The sequence below is a fragment of the Schistocerca americana genome, chromosome 3 (genome assembly GCF_021461395.2).
Source record: "Schistocerca americana isolate TAMUIC-IGC-003095 chromosome 3, iqSchAmer2.1, whole genome shotgun sequence".
NCBI lineage: Eukaryota > Metazoa > Arthropoda > Insecta > Orthoptera > Acrididae > Schistocerca > Schistocerca americana.
The window spans coordinates 757,385,277-757,405,235 of record NC_060121.1 but is presented as its reverse complement, the minus strand read 5'-3'; the positions used below and the strand labels follow the sequence as shown (position 1 = coordinate 757,405,235).

The 19,959-nt window shown below is 40.3% G+C and overlaps 1 protein-coding gene across 8 annotated transcripts in view; it reads left to right on the top strand.

Moving 5' to 3' along the window:
• The window catches only part of LOC124607482 (transmembrane GTPase Marf), a 176,002-nt gene that overhangs the window by 115,533 nt on the left and 40,510 nt on the right, over window positions 1-19,959 (top strand). For all 8 annotated transcript variants that reach the window (XM_047139849.1, XM_047139841.1, XM_047139843.1 and 5 more), the window contains 2 exons: window positions 11,754-11,907; window positions 12,044-12,360. In XM_047139849.1, the coding sequence (XP_046995805.1) occupies window positions 11,754-11,907; window positions 12,044-12,360 (471 nt within the window). The remainder of the gene's footprint in view (window positions 1-11,753; window positions 11,908-12,043; window positions 12,361-19,959) is intronic.

Here is a 19,959-nt window from a genome sequence, read left to right as displayed (position 1 = left end):
TGAGAGGAAAGGCTTCGTCCGTATAGTCGCTAGCAATGTCGTCTGTACAACTGGGGCGAGTGCTCGTCCGTATCTCGAGACCTGCCTTGTGGTGGCGCTCGGTCTGCGATCACACAGTGGCGACACGCGGGTCCGACATGTACTAAATGGACCGCGGCCGATTTAAGCTACCACCTAGCAAGTGTGGTGTCTGGCGGTGACACCACAGAATTGTTTCCTTTACTCACAAACTGCAGACTAGTGTGAGACACACACACACACCTAGTAGGAGAACAGTATTCACTATCTTCTGAGCTTTGGCTCTTTTTCTAGTAAAAAGTACACACATTAATGCAACTAACATACTGAAACCCAAGACATTACTGTGGGCTCCGATATAACTCATGAAAGTGTAAAAAGACTAGAGAGGAAAAATTGCATGGCCGCATTAGTGTCTATTTGGATTTGTGTGTGTGAATGTGTGTACTTTCTACTAGAAAAGAGCCAGAGTTCAGAAGCTAGAGAACACTGTTTTCTGCTACATGTGGCTATGCACCATGTATCAGTCTGCTATAGGTGATTGCCTTTCCCTTCTTTGACATATTGTTCCGTGCAGGAATTTCCATTATTGCTATAAGTACAAAATAACAAATATTTGCTGGTGATTACATTTGGATTGGTGACCCGCACATGCCGGCCAGTGGCACTGACTACTACTCCAACATTGCATGCAGCACAGTTCATGGCAATAGGAAATATTCTTTAATTGCATTTTTTAAGCCTTGATTGAAACAAATGGTATCACAACTGGTTTTAGCTTCGAAGAGAGTAATCATGAGATTATTTGTATAAAAAACTGCAAAATCAAACTAACTTTTATACATGATAACATACACTTGGCTATGTTATGTAGTAACTCATCAAAGGACACCTGAACAGGCCAGGAGAGGCCCTTGCAATGTATAATTGTTGAAACTGAAAGTTACATCTTAATAGAAGGAAGTTTTGAGTTTTTATTTTCAGATCATCATCATCACCACCACCATCATCATCATCATTATTATCATCATCATTTCCTTACGGCTTTTTTCCCACTTCAACATGGGGTCGGCCTCGTTACTATGGATTTGGTGATGTCAGTGTCAAAGGGACTATGGATTTGGTGATGTCAGTGTCAAAGGGTGGCCGGATGCCCTTCCTGTCGCTACTCTGTACCCACTGGGTGATCATAAAGCAGTTACTGCATTGATGATGTCAGCTGTAAATAGAAATATTAAAAAAAGGTAGGAAGATTTTTCCGTTTAGCAAAAGTGACAAAAAGCAGATTTCAGAGTTCTTGACGGGTCAACACAAAAGTTTTATCTCAAGTACAGATAGTGTTGAGAATCAGTGGACAAAGTTCAAAACCATCGTACAATATGCATTAGATGAGTATGTGCCAAGCAAGATCATAAGAGATGGAAAAGAGCCACCGTGGTACAACAACCGAGTTAGAAAACTGCTATGGAAGCAAAGGGAACTTCACAGCAAAGATAAAAAGAGCCAAAGCCCTGCAGACAAACAAAAATTACACGAAACGGAATGTAGTGTGAGGAGGGCTATGCGGAGGCATTCAATGAATTTGAAAGTAAAGTTCTACGTACTGAATTGGCAGAAAATCCTAAGAAATTTTGGTCTTATGTCAAAGCGGTAGGTGGATCAAAACAAAATGTCCAGACAGTCTGTGACCAAAATGGTACTGAAACAGAGGATGACAGACTAAAGGCTGAAATACTAAATGTCTTTTTCCAAAGCTGTTTTACAGAGGAAGACTGCACTGTAGTTCCTTCTCTAGGTTGTCTCACAGATGACAAAATGGTAGATATCTATAGATTTACAAAGGGATAGAAAAACAATAAAAATCACTCAAAAGAGGAAAGGAAGCTGAACCTGATGGGATACCAGTTTGATTTTACAGAGTATGCGAGGGAACTTTCCCCCCTTCTTGCAGCAGTGTACCGTAGGCCTCTAGAAGAGCATAGCGTTCCAAAAGATTGGAAAAGGGCGCAGGTCATCCCCATTTTCAAAAAGGGACATCGAACAGATGTGCAGAATTATCTCTAACATCAGTCAGTTGTAGAATTTTGGAACATGTATTATGTTCGAGTATAATGACTTTTCTGGAGACTAGAAATCTACTCTGTAGGAATCAGCATGGGTTTCGAAAAAGACGATCGTGTCAAACCAAGCTTGCACTATTCGTCCACAAGACTCAGTGGGCCACAAACACGGATTCCCAGGTAGATGCCGTGTTTCTTGACTTCAGCAAGGCATTTGATACAGTTCCCCACAGTCATTTAATGAAAAAAGTAAGAGCATATGGACTATCAGACCAATTGTGTGATTGGATTGAAGAGTTCCTAGGTGACAGAACACAGCATGCCATCCTCAATGGAGAGAAGTCTTCCGAAGTAAGAGTGATTTCAGGTGTGCCACAGGGGAGTGTCATAGGACCGTTGCTATTCACAGTATACATAAATTATCTTATGGATAATATCGGAAGTTTGTGGATGATGCTGTAGTATATCGAGAGGTTGTAACAATGGAAAATTGTACTGAAATGCATGAGGATCTGCAGTGAATTGACGCATGATGCAGACAACGGCAATTGAATCTCAATGTAGACGAGTGTAATGTGCTGCAAATACATAGGAAGAAAGATCCTTTATCATTTAGCTACTTTATAGCAGGTCAGCAGCTGGAAGCAGTTAATTCCATAAATTATCTGGGAGTAGGCATTAGGAGTGATTTAAAACGGAATGACTATATAAAATTAATCATCGGTAAAGCAGATGCGAGACTGAGAGTCATTGGAAGAATCCTAAGGAAATGCAGTCCGAAAACAAAGGAAGTAGGTTACAGTACATTTGTTCGCCCACGGCTTGAGTACTGCTCACCAGTGTGGGATCCGTACCAGACAGGGGTGATACAAGAGATAGAGAAGATCCAACGGAGAGCAGCACGCTTCGTTACAGAGCATTACGGAGATGATAGATAAACTCCAGTGGAAGACTGCAAGAGAGACACTCAGTAGCTCGGTATGGGCTTTTGTTGAAGTTTCGAGAACATACCTTCATCGAGTAGACAAGCAGTATATTGCTCCCCCCTACGTATACCTCACGAAGAGACCATGAGGATAAAATCAGAGAGATTAGACCCGACACAGAGGCATGCCGACAATCTTTCTTTCCACCAACAATACGAGACTGGAATAGAAGGGAGAACCGCTAGAGGTACTCAAGGTACCCTCCGCCACGAGTACCCTCCACCACATGCCGTCAGGTGGCTTGCGAAGTATGGATGTAGATGTAGATGTAGAATTAGTGTACCCCAGCTGTTTGTGTGTAGTGTAAGACATGAAATAGTGCGAACATTTTTTTCAAATGTCTGTGTGCTTTGTAACTGAAGCCCAGTATTCACCTAGTTAGTTGTGGAAAACTGCCTAAAAACCACATCCAGGCTAGCTGGCACTCTGGTCCTCGTTGTTAATCCGCTGGGCGGATTCAATCTGGGACTGGCGCACCTACCTAAGTCCAGGAAGCAGCGCATTAGTACCCTTGGCTAACCTGGTGGGTAGTTTTTAATCTCAGATATAAGAAGATATTCACACTATAAAATTAACTGTGAGCTACATCCTTCTAAAAGTAAGAACTACTAAAAAAAATTAAATCACTGCTGGTATAACCAAGAACTAGAACTGATAAAATACCACCTGCCGCACATGTGTCTAATTGGAAAACTGATCACTGGTGTTTGCAGGTGCATACTAAACACCCATTGTGGCCTAACTGTTAAGTCAAGCTACTCTTAGACAAAAGTGAGTAACAGACAAAGGAACCCCAACAAAAAAAAAAGACTAATAGTAACTTGTTTAACATTTTTTCATACTGGCTGGTTACTGTATACTTGCAACCACAGGTCACAGGTGACCAGTTTGCCACTTGAAAAATACTTTTGTAGGTAGTTATCATTTACCTACTTTTAGTGTTCATATAGCTTACCTATACCAGTAGTTACTATTAAATATTTTACAAGTTTTCACTTTGAAAAGGGTATATCGCAGGATTCATCATAAATGTGTGTGTGTTTTTTTTCCCCTCCTATATTTAAAGGTTACCAGTTTTAACATTACTACATAGTCAGTTGTAGACTTCCATTCAGACAATCGGGGTGCTGATATGATTACATTGTGATTACCTCTCTGGGCCTGTTCAGTTGTACTTTGGGAAATTATTATATTTCATATTCAAGTGTGTGCAGGAGTTTATTTCATTTTGTAATTTAGTTTCTTAGTAGTTAACTATTTCTCTCGTTTCTTTCTTTTCAAATATATTCTACAGTGATGACTTACTGCAAGGTCAAAACTGGTTGTGATACTTCATTGTCATAATTATCTTTTTTCACAAAAAGAAAACTTTGCATGTCGTTTTCAGCTACAGACGAACTTTCTCCGGGTGTATTTATACCAACACTACACATTGAACTTTGGGTAAAAACTGTTGAAAAAGCAAAAAACTATAATTAAAATGCAAGAATTTTGTGTGTAGCACTTTTTAGATTATTTGCAATTAGCATTGCCAGAATTTAAAATTAATGCTTTGGATACCATAAACACTAATTTGCATGTCGTGCACTGCATGTGATACTAATATGCATAGGAGGTACTGTAGTATATTATGGTTATGCTGTGTACATTATCTGAAAGGATTAAATTACTTGATTGCTGGAATAGTTGTAAGACTAAAGGAAGTTGTAAGCCAACTTACTAACATTAGGATTTGTGTTTGACATATCTTAAGTACATTGCAAAAGTGAAAAAGTGAGAGTGCTATCAGTTATTTATTAGTAACATTATTTGTAGAAGTAAGTCATTTCAAGCTGCAACATTTTGAATAAAAACGGCTTCCAGACACTTGCAGGGAGGTGCCACTAGCAGTTAAAACTTGTCACCAACACCTTTCCACACATGCCTCATTTTAGCACTCCATCTGTAATGTTCCATACATTGCTGCTTTGCCTGTATAAAGAGATCACCGTGTCAATTCTGGCGGACAGTAGTTTTATTCCTGATGATGATGATGATGATGATGAGCACGATGGAAACAACTGTCAAAAGCTCGAGGATATCATGTGAAGAAACAGCAGTGGCAACTGGTTGTGTAAGAACACATGAACACCCTAACTTTTGACACTTTTTGAAGTTATTGGCTATTTTTTTTTTTTTTTTGAATGATGTTAAACATAATGTAAAAGTGGTGATCTGGAATACAAAGCACTAAATCTACCGTGCAATGCTATGTTGGTACTCCACTACACTCCATGAAACTTGGCTTCAGGGTTTGCGAGCACACTTTCAGTTGTGCACATTTTAAGGAGCTTTTGTGCATGCACAACTGCCGTGAGGTAACTGCCTTGCAGGCCAGATACATATGGATTTGTATCTGCAGCACGGTGCAGCAGATTTTTGTCCCCTTTTGCTTCACATAAATCCTGCTAGATGGTAGCGCACTCCTCAGATATGCCATTTCACTCACTAAATAGTAAAAATAGATCAGACATTAATACATATGGGACTATGGATGATAATTATGAATGAGAGATAATATATTAAGTTTATGATTTTATCATACAATAATCCATTTGAGGCATTGAGAAACATAAAGTACGTCATTGTCGATTGCTGTAGCATTTACTCATGCTTCTCATATCTGTTGAGCTTATGGTGAGTCAGGTTTATCAGTGTTGTAGGCCCACAGTGTATATATGAACATTCACGAAGAGCTGTCCCACTGGTTTCTTTGATATTCTGTTAAATGTGGGATAGATGACGGTGTGCTTTTGGCCCTTATGGTTCTCAGTGCCTGATTTCTGTTCTAGTCAAGAGATCATGTTGGTAGATAGAACTACATAAACATAATCATTTCCACAAATGGCAGTTTGTGTTTGGAGTTGGTTGTTTACTGCGCTGGAATTTACTTTTGTGTGAAGTGTCAACACGAACTCTGTTGAATCTGTTTTACATGCTAACAGAAAAGAAAATTACCAGGGAAAGCTAGGCATAAAGGAGTTAGGACCTCCCAGACCAGATCCATCGACTGAGAAAGTGACGAAATCAAATAAGTGGGACTAGAAGCAGACAAAGAAGTGTATAATAAGCCTAAGTTGTTGTGTGGGTGCAACCTAATAATGTCTGATTTTCAGTCCACCAGTGAATTTGTTAATGTATTACGTGTGTTAGGGATATTGTATGTTCATCCAAAAAAAATAAAAAAGCATGAACTCCCACTTACACAAAAATGTGCAACATAGGGTAACGAAAGCTTACATGTTATTTTGTTCTTGCCTAAACTGTACTTATTTATGTACAAAATTACCCAAAAACAATATTTTCTTTTTTTCAGGCACATTGTGCATATTATTATTATTGTTATTGGCAGTGGCTGTAGTTGTGTAAATATGTTGATAAGCATAACTTTTATACAGGAGAGGCTATTAATTTCACACCATCATATTTACCTGAATCTAAATATTTGTGAACATCCAGAATGTTTGCCCACGAGCCGCCACTGAATAACAGCTTGAAAACTAAGATTTTTCTTTTCCTTTTTTCCCTATTTCATGTGCCACGAACATAATTATTTGATTCTAGTCAGATATCATGACTGCTGCCCTTGTCCAAATACTATGCTAAATTTTGTAAAATATATCCACTGAAATTTTGTTGTACATCATACATTCTTAGTTACCCTGTAACTGTCATGGTACTGTGCTATGATTAAAATTACTTTGTGATTGACATTGCAGCATGTTGAGTGCTAGGAGCCAGCCGCCACCCAATCGTAGTTCTTTCTTGAGCGCTATGTGCTCACGATGTTGCCTGCTTCGTGGGTCCACGCAGTGCCTTGTGAAGCATGGCTGTATCCACACTGGCAACACAGCCCACTGTCACTGCAATCTGTCAGTCACCAAGTAATATAGATAGCTCCACAGCCTTGTCAGTTTATACTAAAAAGTGAATTATGTCATACCATCCAAGGGAGAAGTTTGGCACAGCGTTGTGCATCGATGTGGACGGCAAACTATGCTGTTCTGCGCAACAATGAACAAGTTCCACAGTGTTGGTACATAAAAGGAAATGGTTCCTTCACGTGTGCACACTGGAACATTGCTGCGTACATACAAGGCTCTGCGTGATTCTAGCCTGGTCTGCACTTTTCTGTATCATGCATTTTTGCATGGCGCATCTGGTGTGGATGCGGCGTAAGCTTTCCACAAAATGAGTGTAGTAACATTGTGAAGTCACTGTTTTCTATTTACTCTGTACACTGAGATATGCTCTTCATATTTCTGTGTCCTTAACTTTAATTATTGCCACCTGAAAAATCCATTTCTTTCCTTTTGCATCAACTTTGACATGTCTTCTCTTTCAAGTTAATCTTACATTTATTTGCTTCTTTGATTTTCCTCTCATCTTTTTTATAAAATCCCCATCCTCCTGTATTCCATTTTCTCTGTTTTCTGCCATCTCTCTTGTGTTAACTACACTAAATATTAATAATTCTCTTTTGAACCTCCTTATAGTCCCAGAAACATTGATTATGTCATTGCAAAAGCTGTTACCACCTCCATTACTGCTGAATGTTGTTTCCTCTAGTCATTTGATGCTATTTAATTGTACAACTTCCATTGTGTAAAATTTAACTGCTTCTTCATGATAAATTTTTTCTTGTTTGTTGTCATAGAAAACTTCACAACTTACATGCTAAGATTTAGCAGCTATCAGCATTACAACCCAGTATTCCATTATCTTCAAGTTAATCATTTGCTGTACTCCAACCTTTTCATTCTCACATATATGTGGAAGATCTAAGACTCCCTTCACTGCTAATAACTGAGCATCGGCAAACTCATTGGCTCAGCTCATTTTCAAAATGCATGTTAAAAATTCAGTAACTCCCATCCTAAAGTTAATTTTAACTTCCATTTCTTAATTGTATTATTCAAACTCCCACTTCATCTCCATATTTTTAAAATATTTTTCTTCTTGTAATTCCCCAGTTATTCTGCTTTGCTGAAATCGTTAATCTATTCTTCCATTCTTTTAGCACATTCTCAAGCTGTTCTGGCCACTTGTTTCTGCTGTTTGTCTATTCATTGTCTGCCATATCTGTTCAAATAACCTGTTGTAATCCATTAAATTTTAGGCATACAGCAGCGCAAATAAAATTTCTTCCACTGATATTTCAGCGACATATCGTCCGGCCATCCTCAGAGTGAGTCACAAGATTGACGACAAGGTGCCAAGCACGGTTTTATATGCTTCACCATGGTGGTGCTGCACATGCAGGTCACAGATGCTGGTCGTCTTATCTGTGTTAAGTTAATGGCTAAATTTTGCCCCTACTCTGAAGACTATGCCAATATCATCTTTCATCAGTGCCATTGAAAAAGCTGTCTGGTCACTATCAGAGGATTCAGCTGAAGAAATCAGACGTGAAAGCTGCCAAGCAATTGCGAAACATCGTCCACAAAGAAGTAATGTTTTCAAGGAAGAGGGATTTGCGATACGAAAGCTGCGTGAGGATACTGACATAGTCGTCCTGCGTGCTTGCTGATAAAGGTAATGCTGCCATTCTTTTGGCTCAGGAAGTCTACCAGGAAAAGTGTGGTCTGCTTAGTTCTGGTGCATACCGGAAAATTAATAGAGATCCTACTAAGAAGGTGACAATAAGGACTGCTGCCTCGTCACCACCAAAGAAAGTTGTAAGGGGTTTAAAAGTGCGAGTTGCAGTACCACCGAGATTTTATGGGCTTCCTAAAGTTCACAAGATGGATAAGGATGAACGTCTAGAGGATTTGTCTATGCGGCCTATAATGAGCACTATTGGTTCACCAACGTATTTTTCTGCCAAATATTTAGCTTCCTTATTAAAACCATTGTTAAGTAAATGTAGTCACCTTATTCATAATTCTATGGATTTTATTCAGAGACTTAGCAATGTCAGGCTAAATAGTATGAATGTGCTTGTTAGTTTTGATGTGTTATCATGATATACCAGGCTCTTCATCTCTCATCGGCCAACATCTTGATAACAACATCACAGCCTTATTTGAACATGTGCTTTTGTCATCTTATTTTCAGTTTAATGGTCAATTTTATGAGCAGATCGATGGAGTTACTATGGTAGCTAATTTATTTGTGGAAGACTTCGAGCACAAGGCACTGGACTTGGCAGGTTTTAAATCAGTGGTCTTCTGGAGGCACATGGATGACACTTTTGTAGTATGGCCACATGGGCTGGATGAATTACATCAATTTCTTGAGCATTTGAATTCTACCCGTGCTAGCATCAAATTTACTATGGAAATAGAAAAAGATGGTTGCCTTCCCTTTTTGGATGTTGTTGTTCACCGTAAAGTTTATGGCACATTAGGACATGCTGTATATCATAAACCAACACATACAAATCTATATCTACATGCAGTAGCTGCCATCACTGTTCACAGACCATAGCTGTCCTTAAGAGCCGGCCGGAGTGGCCGAGCGGTTCTAGGTGCTACAGTCTGGAACCGCGAGACCGCTACGGTCGCAGGTTCGAATCCTGCCTCGGGTATGGATGTGTGTAATGTCCTTAGGTTAGTTAGGTTTAAGTGGTTCTAATTTCTAGGGGACTGATGACCTCAGAAGTTAAGTCCCATAGTGCTCAGAGTCATTTGAACCATTTTTGTCCTTAAGACCTTAGTACATAGGGCAAACTGCATATTCAATAAAGATAATTTGCATGAAGATCTCTCACACTCCCAAGAGCATTTTCAAAGCGAATGGATTTTCTTCGCAACAAATTCATAGAGCATTTAGTGTAAAACCTAGGATGCAGGTACATGCTGGGGGAGAAGATTGTAATTTCTTCAGATCAAGTGCATTTTTGCCCTATATGGGTGCCCTTTCCGTGAAGATAGGCCGTATTCTCGAGAAACACTGTGTTAAGGTGATCTTCCAGCCTCCCACGAAGATTACAGCTTTACTCGGCTCTGTAAAGGATTTATTGCTTCATAATGTGGGTGTGTATCGGATTCCTTGCAGAAATTGTGAGCAGTCATACATGGGTCAAACGACATCCACCGTTCATGAGAGATGTGTGGAATATCAAAGATACACATGCATATCACAGCCAGACAAGTCAGCTATGGCCAAACATTGTATTATTGTATTGTTACAGGGCATTCCATGAACTATAGTGATGTGAAGATATTAACATCCACCTCTTCTTTTTGGAATTATGCCTTCAGGCAAGCTAAAGAGCTTAGATTAGCTAATAATTTAATTAATAGAGAGAATGGTTTCAATTTGGACAAAGCATCGAATCCGGCTCTTGGGGTAATTGAACTGCAGAGAAGTTGACATGGTGTCACCGCCGCCAAAGATACATCGATAAGTGAATCTAATGTTTGTATGCCTTCGCCACAGGCAGCACATGTGTAAGCATATCTCTTTGCTGCTGACCAGCGTCTGTGATTTGCATGTGCACTACCACCATGGTGTACCATATAAGACCGCACTTGGCACTTTGTTGTCAGTCTTGTGACTCACTCTGAGGATGACTGGATGATACGTGATCGAAATGTCAGTGGAAGAAATTTTATTTGCGCAGCTGCATGTCTGAAATTTAATGGACTATTCATTACGCCACGAGAAGTTGAAAATGCACAACTTGTTACAAGTAACTAGATAGTTAGTTTTTTCCTAATAATTGTATAATCAATGTTGCTAGGTTACTTCCTAATTTAATTTTTGTGTTGTTGCGTTGTTCCCTCGTGAAATTAAAGAATTAATCTTAAATTTTATCCAGTTGTGTATTTCAGAAGGGAACTAATAACTATTACAAATTACACACCAGTTTACCTTGAACTATCTCTGAATAGCTTATAAAGGTATATCATATTTGCTAGCAAATTAAGGCATTGACAGTAGAATCGACATTGCTGATATTTGAATAATAAGCATTAGGCCATGGTCCAAGGCACAACTCCCTGCCCAATGTTTCATCTTCCAGTGCTGGGAACATCATCAGAGGCAGTAATGATTCAGGTAATTATTACAGATTCAAACAAGTTCAGCGAGCCCAGCTGTTGACATGTAGCCATGCAATGGTTGGTTCATGATATCGTGAAGACTGCTGTGTAAGATCACGGAGTTGTGCCAGTGTGTGCTGTGGAGTTTGTTATGGGGAAGAATTGGCAAGCAGTGGGCATAGGACTTTTGCAGGGTTCAAATATTCACGCACATTTCTTGTTGCTTTTAACACTGTATCAATACCACATTTTCTGAGTACCCTGCTGATGCAATCGGTGACAGTTTTTAAAAATGGAAGGAAAACTCTCCCTTTACTTTCTTCTTTTTCATTACAAGCTCCACTCTTCGTCAGAGTAAGAAAATCAGGCCCCCCCCCCCCCCCCCCCCACACACACACACAGAAACTTATTTCCTGTGTGTAAACTGAAACTACAGAATTTAAAATATGTATTGATTTCTAGACAGTGTTAATAATCCATATGTATCTCTATCTCCAATTACTTAAAATGATAAATGTTTTCCTCTAGCAGTTCATTATCTGCGCACATCGTATCTACTGATTTTGTATACGGTAGCAGCTGTCATGCTCATATTTTAAATTTCTTATTTGTGCTGTATGTTTCTTCTTGTTTTTTATCTTTTGTTCTTATTAATAATGTAGGTAAGAGGACAACATATGGAACGAACAGTTGATTTTCTTGTGAGAGAGCTGAAAGTTTGTTCCCTGAAGGAAGCTAATGAGAGGATATTTTTTGTGTCAGCTAAGGAGGTCTTACAAGCAAGGCTGATGGAACAAAAGGGACAACCTGCTCATGGTTTGTAATATAATTTCAACGCATAGATCAACTGTTTTTGTAATATAAGTTATGAATAACACTTCAAGACTTAGAAAGAAATATATGAAATTTGTCTGCATAAAGTACAGTTTGTTAATTTTGTGTCTTTTGGCAGCTGGTGCTCTGGCAGAAGGATTTCCTACGCGATACTTCGAATTTCAGGATTTTGAACGAAAGTTTGAAGAATGCATTTCTAAAAGTGCAGTGAAAACAAAATTTGCACAGCACTCCCAAAGAGGAAAACTTATTGCTTCAGAGATACACACAGTAATGGATGGTGTCTATGAGCGTGCTGAGCAGTTGAAATCTGAAAAAGCTCTGGCAAAAAAGGAACTTTATGACAGACTTAACTACACGGAACAGCAGCTGCGAATGATTACTCAGGAAATGAAGGAAAAAATACACCAGATGGTTGAAGATGTAGAGCAAAGGGTAAGTGGTTCATTATAACGATGGTATCGATTTTAGGACAGCTTTCACTTCTCGCATTTTTGTAAACTTCAAGATCTAATGATTAGACAGCTTTTCTTTCAAGTGATAAATGATGATAAAGTAGCTGAGCCTGATTTTTAAAGGTCCATGGTGACTTACCATGCTGCTTGTTTTCACTGGTACCACGTTAATTACGTGTTTCTGATTTTACAAAGCAAAATAAGTCCTTTCATCATCTTAACAAATTTGTTTCTTATGTGATAAATCATAAAATAAAATTTCTCAACTAATTCCACTTCAGGAGCATAACTACAACTAAACATAAAATGTAGTCTAGCTGCAGTAATAATTTTTAATATCATTATTACTATCTTTATAAGCCTCCTCCAAAGAACTTCACAATATATTTCTGTTGTTTGATCTGATTTCTACTTCCCTCCATAGTTGAATACTTGCTAGTAAACATCTTGTAAGTAATGCTTTGTCCATTTTTACAAGTGTAAATGACATGATGTTTAAATTATTAAATTATGGGCATTCCATGTGTGGTGAATGGTCTTAGAAGTTGCCCCCACATGACCATCTGAAAGTTGAATGAAGTTTTGCATGTATGTTCCCTATAGAATTAAATTAACCTGTGCAGAATTTGAGCATTCCCCGACACACACGCACACACACACACACACACACACACACACACACACACACAAACTGCAAACTTGTAGAGGTAAGTAATTTTCACATCATGTGTCACTACCAAGTACCATAGCTCGATGAAACTTGGACCATGTATAGAAGGAACGTCTACTGTATAGTACAGGAAGGAAAAGAAAGAAATACACCAAGAAATGAACAAAAATTATATTTTATTCAAAGACACAATAATTACACTGAAGTCATGTTGATTTGTGCTGGTCCCCTGGACATTAAAAAAGGTGGAAAAGGTTCTTAACAGGATGTGTGATTGCCATGGATGGCAGTGTATGCTCTGCAATGTTCTTCCATGCTGGTTCCAAGATTAGAGCTCTTGTGGTATGGTGTTCCATTCCTCCACCAGTGCATTTAACAATCGCTGGATGGTTGTTGGTGCACGTGGACATGCTGCAACGTCTCCCCACCACATATGGGAACACACAGGCTAGACTATTTGCCAAATATCCTCTTTTTCCAAGAACTGCTCCACCTGCGCTGTTTGATGTTGTCGTGCATTGTCATCCATAAAAGTGAAATGAGGGCCGAATGCACCACTGAAAAGACGCACATGTGGAAGGAGTACAGTGTCACAGGAACGTTGACTCTGTGAGGGTGAGGGTGCCATGTTCAAAGATTTGGACATCAGTGCCCTCAGGCAACCTTACACCTCACCACACTATATCACAAGAGGTGGAAACATGTAATGCACCCAGGAACATTGTCAAACATGATTTTTGTAAGTATTACGTTGTGGAGTGACGTAATGTTGAATGGGCCTACTGACCTCCAAATCATTGAACATGGTTCACCCACCGGTCAACTTCATTGTGACACTGTACTCCATCAACTTGTGATTTTTTTTATTTATTTATTTATTTTTTTTTGATCATGCACATTTGGCCCTGACTTGATTTTAATGGGTAATAGGGCATGACCGCATCTAACAGCACAGATGAAGGAGCTCTTGGAATGAGAAGATATTTGGCTAATGGACTGGGCAACCCATTTCCCTGACTTAAATATCACATGCATTAGAGAGACATATTGTATATGTCAACATGCACCAATAACCATCCAGCATTTGTCAACTGCAGGGGTAGAGGAATAGAATGCTGATCCTTGAGAGCTCCTTGCCAACATTGTGGCCAGCATGGGAGCAATATATATATATATGTGTGTGTGTGTGTGTGGGGGGGGGGGGCACTTGTTGAACTACGGCAGTTATTATGTGCCAAGTGAGCCAATCTGAAAGTTGTTCCCAATTCGATCATCTTCAGTTTTGATAGACAGTGAGGTGGTGCAATGGTACGACAATGGGTTCATATTGAGGAGGTTAATGGATTCATATTGAGGAAGATGAAGGTAAAATCCCCACCTGACCATCCAAATTTAGGATTTCCATGATTTCCCTAAATTGCTTAAAGAAAATGCTGGGATGGTTCCATTGAAAGGGCACAACCAGTTTCCTTCCCAGTCTGTGCTTGTGCTCCATCTCCAGTGACCTCATTGTTGACAGGAAGTTAAAGTCTAACTGTACTTATGTTTTCAACAATTTAAATTCCAGAATGGAGTTTAACAATATCATGAAAAGAATAGTTGCTACTCACCATATAGTGGAGACGCTGATTCGCACAGAGGCACAGAAAAAGACTGTCAGAAAGTGAACTTTTGGCCAGCAAGGCCTTCATTGGAAACACACACACACACACACACACACACACACACACACACACGCGCGCGCACACACACGACCACAGTGTCTGGCTACTGTGACCTCTGCAGCCAGAGACAATGATTGTGTGTGTGTGTGTGTGTGTGTGTGTGTGTGTGTGTTTTGTCTTATCTCCAACGAAGGCCTCATTTGCCGAAAACTTGCTTTCAGACAGTCTTTTTGTTGTGCCTAGCTGCGACTCAGCATCTCTGCTATATGGTGTTTAGCAACTATTCTTTTCATATATTTCACTTACCTTCTTACATTCTTTATGAAATTTTGTACAAAATGGAGCTGCATTAACATCTGCCAAGTTTCAGCACTGTATGTGACTTGATGTTTTAGTGCCGTTTTCAGAAGAGCCACATTCTTCAGAGTTTGAAATGTATAGGAAAGAAACCCTGAAGTTTGCAAGTCGTCGTTTCTGATCTGACAGCGAAGATTCTTCAACTTTTATGCTGGCACAACATTTTGTTCTGGCCACATAGCATATGCAATCTTTACTGTGGCAAATTTGTCCCCTATTTTTACAAGGAATAGGTAGTAAAAACAAGCAAAAGCATTGTAACCTGTTCATTTGTCAGACCTTTGGCTGGCTGGCTGTCAGAAAATTAATGATTTAATGAACTTTCCTACAAATGTATTCACTAAGTTGTGTGTCTAAAGTTACAAAAACTTTAAATTCATTACATTTTTCCTCTGGTTTTGTAATCTTTAACAGTTGTGAAAATTTTGCATTAAAATCTACTTCAGAAATGCTTACTTTGATTTTGATGTCATTTGTTGAGCTGCAAAAGTCCTCTTGTGTTTTACAAAAATAAGAATAAAAAAAAAATGATTTGAATCCTGTAATTCATCCATGGTGACTGTGCTATTGTTAATCACAATGCCTGGGTACCCTTTGATGGTGGCAAGGATATAGAAAGTTCTTAATATTTTTCTGTTGTTTCACAAAACCATCACTAAGATAGTGAATCTGTGTAATTTCTGGGAAGGTGCACTTGGTTTAGTATTCAACCAAAGACATGCTCTGCAGCTCTATCATATAATCAATCACTGATTATAATTATGCAGTAGCTGATACTTTCTAATCCTTCAGTATGATCAGTATAACTATCTAATGCATTTTGAGATCTTCATCAATTGCAAATTCCTACTTTGATGATGCTTAGCAGTGTCCTGATGGTTACAAAAAGCCAAAAATTTTATTAGTGGGTCTTCAATTAATTCTTTCACTGCTTCGAGTGCATACCAGATAGTTTGAATCCATCGCTTGAATTTAACTATATCTTCTGGATCAATATTTTCAAGTTTCATTGCATCTTAAGATTTATTGTCATTGTCATCGTTAATAATTTTTTACCTATGTTCCTAGACTTTCTTCACAGTTATGAAGCATACAGTCTTTTGATTCCAAAGTACAGACTACTTTGCCAAGTGATAACTTCATTTAGAAAGTACTTTTGCTTCTGAACATTTTCTCCATCTATTTGAATGGAAACACAAACTCTTTTGCATGGCAAATTAGAAGATTAAATTAACATTCCTCAATAAAATTCCTAAATATTTTGCCTTGTGTGTTGTGGAATCTTCTTTGAATGTGCCGATAGTCTTTTTTCCATCTTCAACTTCCATGCTGTTTTACTCACTCTTTCTGAAACATACAGTTCTTCTGTGGTATTTTCTAGGGACCAGTTCTAGGGTGTTATGTTCAAAATCAGAATTTTTCTGACTGTTGAAAATATTAACTATTTTGTCATTTTGTTGATCATCTTGTTTTAATCTAAACTTAGAAGACATTGTTTGCACTACGTTGGTTGAATTTCCCAAGATCAAGTCCACAGGCTGTTACAACTATCTGAATAATTGCACCTTCAACCTGATGTACCTTTTACTTTGCATATCCTTTTTTTGTCCCTTCAGTGCTGATATTTCAGTAATCGACAGCTTGCATTCCAGTTTTCAGAAGTTTTAGAGTCACCAGCTTCATCTCGTTGTTATGGAATTGACGTCTGTGGATTCTCTTTGTGGAAAAAATCTTTTTCTGCATGGCGGGCACAATTTTTGGGCTGGTATCATTTCACATGGTCAGCCAGAAACTGAGTGTCAAAAGGGCTACAGCATTATCTTCGAAAAAATTCGTACCTTTGTTAGAGCAGTGTATCATGATGAAAGTACAGGGTTGTTCTAAATGATGGACCCACTTTCAAAAATTCGCATGTATTCCAGTACAAATCCAAAATTAACAAGCTTCACACCAATGAAAAGAGGAAGTTCAAAGTTTTTGGCAGGCAGGCGGTGATGGTTCCAGAAGCAGTCGGGAGAGTTCGCGTGGCAGTGGGGGCCATCATTCCGTTTCACTGTCAGTTGTGAGTAAGGTGGCGACTGTTGAGTTCAAGGTTTTCAGTGTTCTTGAGTTCGCGAAAAGTGAGTTTGCAGTGAAGCGGGCATTTCGTACCAAATTCGGTATTCAACCACCAACTCGTAAAAGCAATTTAAACAGACTGGGAGTGTGTGCAAAGGAAAAAGCACAGACCAACAGTGTGTGTCGGAGGATGATGTCCGATGGATTAATTACAAATTATTAAATTGATATCAAACATTATGAAAAAAAACTTTGAACTTCCTCTTTTCTTTAGTATAAAGCTAGTTCGTTTTGGATTTGATCCTCATTACCAACAAACACTGTCTGCCTGTGTCCATTCATGCGAATGGACAGTTTGTTGCTGGTCATTCCCACATAGAATGCGTCACAGTGTAGGCAGGTCAGTTGGTAGATCACGTGGGTGCTTTCACACGTGGCTCTGCCTTTGATCGTGTACACCTTCCGGGTTACAGGACTGGAGTAGGTGGTGGTGGGAGGGTGCATGGGACAGATTTTACACCGGGGGCGGTTACAAGGGTAGGAGCCAGAGGGTAGGGAAGGTGGTTTGGGGATTTCATAGGGATGAACTAAGAGGTTACGAAGGTTAGGTGGACGGCGGAAAGACACTCTTGGTGGAGTGGGGAGGATTTCATGAAGGATGGATCTCATTTCTGGGCAGGATTTGAGGAAGTCGTATCCCTGCTGGAGAGCCACATTCAGAATCTGATCCAGTCCCGGAAAGTATCCTGTCACAAGTGGGGCACTTTTGTGGTTCTTCTGTGGGAGGTTCTGGGTTTGAGAGGATGAGGAAGTGGCTCTGGTTATTTGCTTCTGTACCAGGTCGGGAGGGTAGTTGCGGGATGCGAAAGCTGTTGTCAGGTTGTTGGTGTAATGCTTCAGGGATTCCGGACTGGAGCAGATTCGTTTGCCACAAAGACCTAGGCTCAAACATGCCTTCACCCTAGCCAGATTACGCTCGCATATTTTATTTTCTCAGGCTTGTCTGACATTTGGCATAACCCCCAAAGGCCTCACACTTAAAGTTCCCATCTCTGGCTGCAACCCTTCTTTCCATCAGTCCCTATACCAGTTCCAAACTGAACAATCCATTGCCCTCACCCACCTAATCCTTCACCTACACATCAACTCAGCCAATGAACACACCCGTCAACTCCTATCCTTAATAAAAGTCCTCAATCTTTCCTCTCCCACATCCACACCGGCTATTCAGAGCATCCTCCTACAGGCCAACCGCAAATTAGAGCAGCATGCCACCCTTCACCTCAAAAAACTATCCAATCTCCTGGTTTCCCACCTCCGGAAAGGCAACTCACTCACCCTTCACAACCTTTCCAGCAAACCTCAACCACCTCTCATTGCACACACACCCAGTCTCTCCCATCTACTCAGTCTCCCACTTCCAGCTCCACTCCCTCCAAAACCTCAAAATTCCAATCAACTCAATCCGGAACCACAACACCCTAATTCAGTAGTTAACCTTTCCTCCAAACCTCTCTCCCAATCTGAAACCTCTGTCCTATCCAAAGGCCTCACCTTCAGCCCCACTCCCAGATTCAACCAAACAGCCCTCGTCAAAGATTTACTGTCCTACACTCATACTCTCTGCTGGAAATATCACTTTGCCACGAAGAAAAATGATCCTAATCCGACCCCTAATGATCCAACTCCCCAAGACACTATCCAAATTGAACCCTGCCTGGAACAGTTCCGTCCTCCGTCACAGCGGGACCCACCTCCTCTTCCTCAAAATCACCCTCTCCAAACCTTCCAGGAATTTCTGACTTCCAGCCTTGCCTATCAATCCTTCTTAAAAAACCTTAATCCTACTCCCAACATCACCACTGCTGAAGCCCAGGCTATCCGTGATCTGAAGGCTGACCGGTCCATCATCATTCTTCCGGCGGACGGGGGTTCCACGACCGTGGTACTTGATCGTCGGGAGTATGTGGCTGAGGGACTGCGTCAGCTTTCAGACAACACCACATACAAAGTCTGCCAAGGTAATCCCATTCCTGATGTCCAGGCGGAGCTTCAGGGAATCCTCAGAACCTTAGGCCCCCTACAGAACCTTTCACCTGACTTCATCAACCTCCTGACCCCACAGACACCCCGCACCCCTACCTTCTACCTTCTTCCTAAAATTCACAAACCCAATCATCCTGGCCGTCCCATTGTAGCTGGTTACCAAGCCCCCACAGAACGTATCTCTGCCTACGTAGATCAACACCTTCAACCCATTACCTGCAGTCTCCCATCCTTCATCAAAGACACCAACCACTTTCTCGAATGCCTGAAATCCTTACCCAATCCGTTACCCCCAGAAACCATCCTTGTAACCATTGATGCCACTTCCTTATACACAAATATCCCGCACGTCCAGGGCCTCGCTGCGATGGAGCACTTCCTTTCACGCCGATCACCTGCCACCCTACCTAAAACCTCTTTCCTCATTACATTAGCCAGCTTCATCCTGACCCACAACTTCTTCACTTTTGAGGGCCAGACATACCAACAATTAAAGGGAACAGCCATGGGTACCAGGATGGCCTCTTCGTACGCCAACCTATTCATTGGTCGCTTAGAGGAAGCCTTCTTGGTTACCCAGGCCTGCCAACCCAAAGTTTGGTACAGATTTGTTGATGACATCTTCATGATCTGGACTCACAGTGAAGAACTACTCCAGAATTTCCTCTCCAACCTCAACTCCTTTGGTTCCATCAGATTCACCTGGTCCTACTCCAAATCCCATGCCACTTTCCTTGATGTTGACCTCCACCTGTCCAATGGCCAGCTTCACACGTCCGTCCAC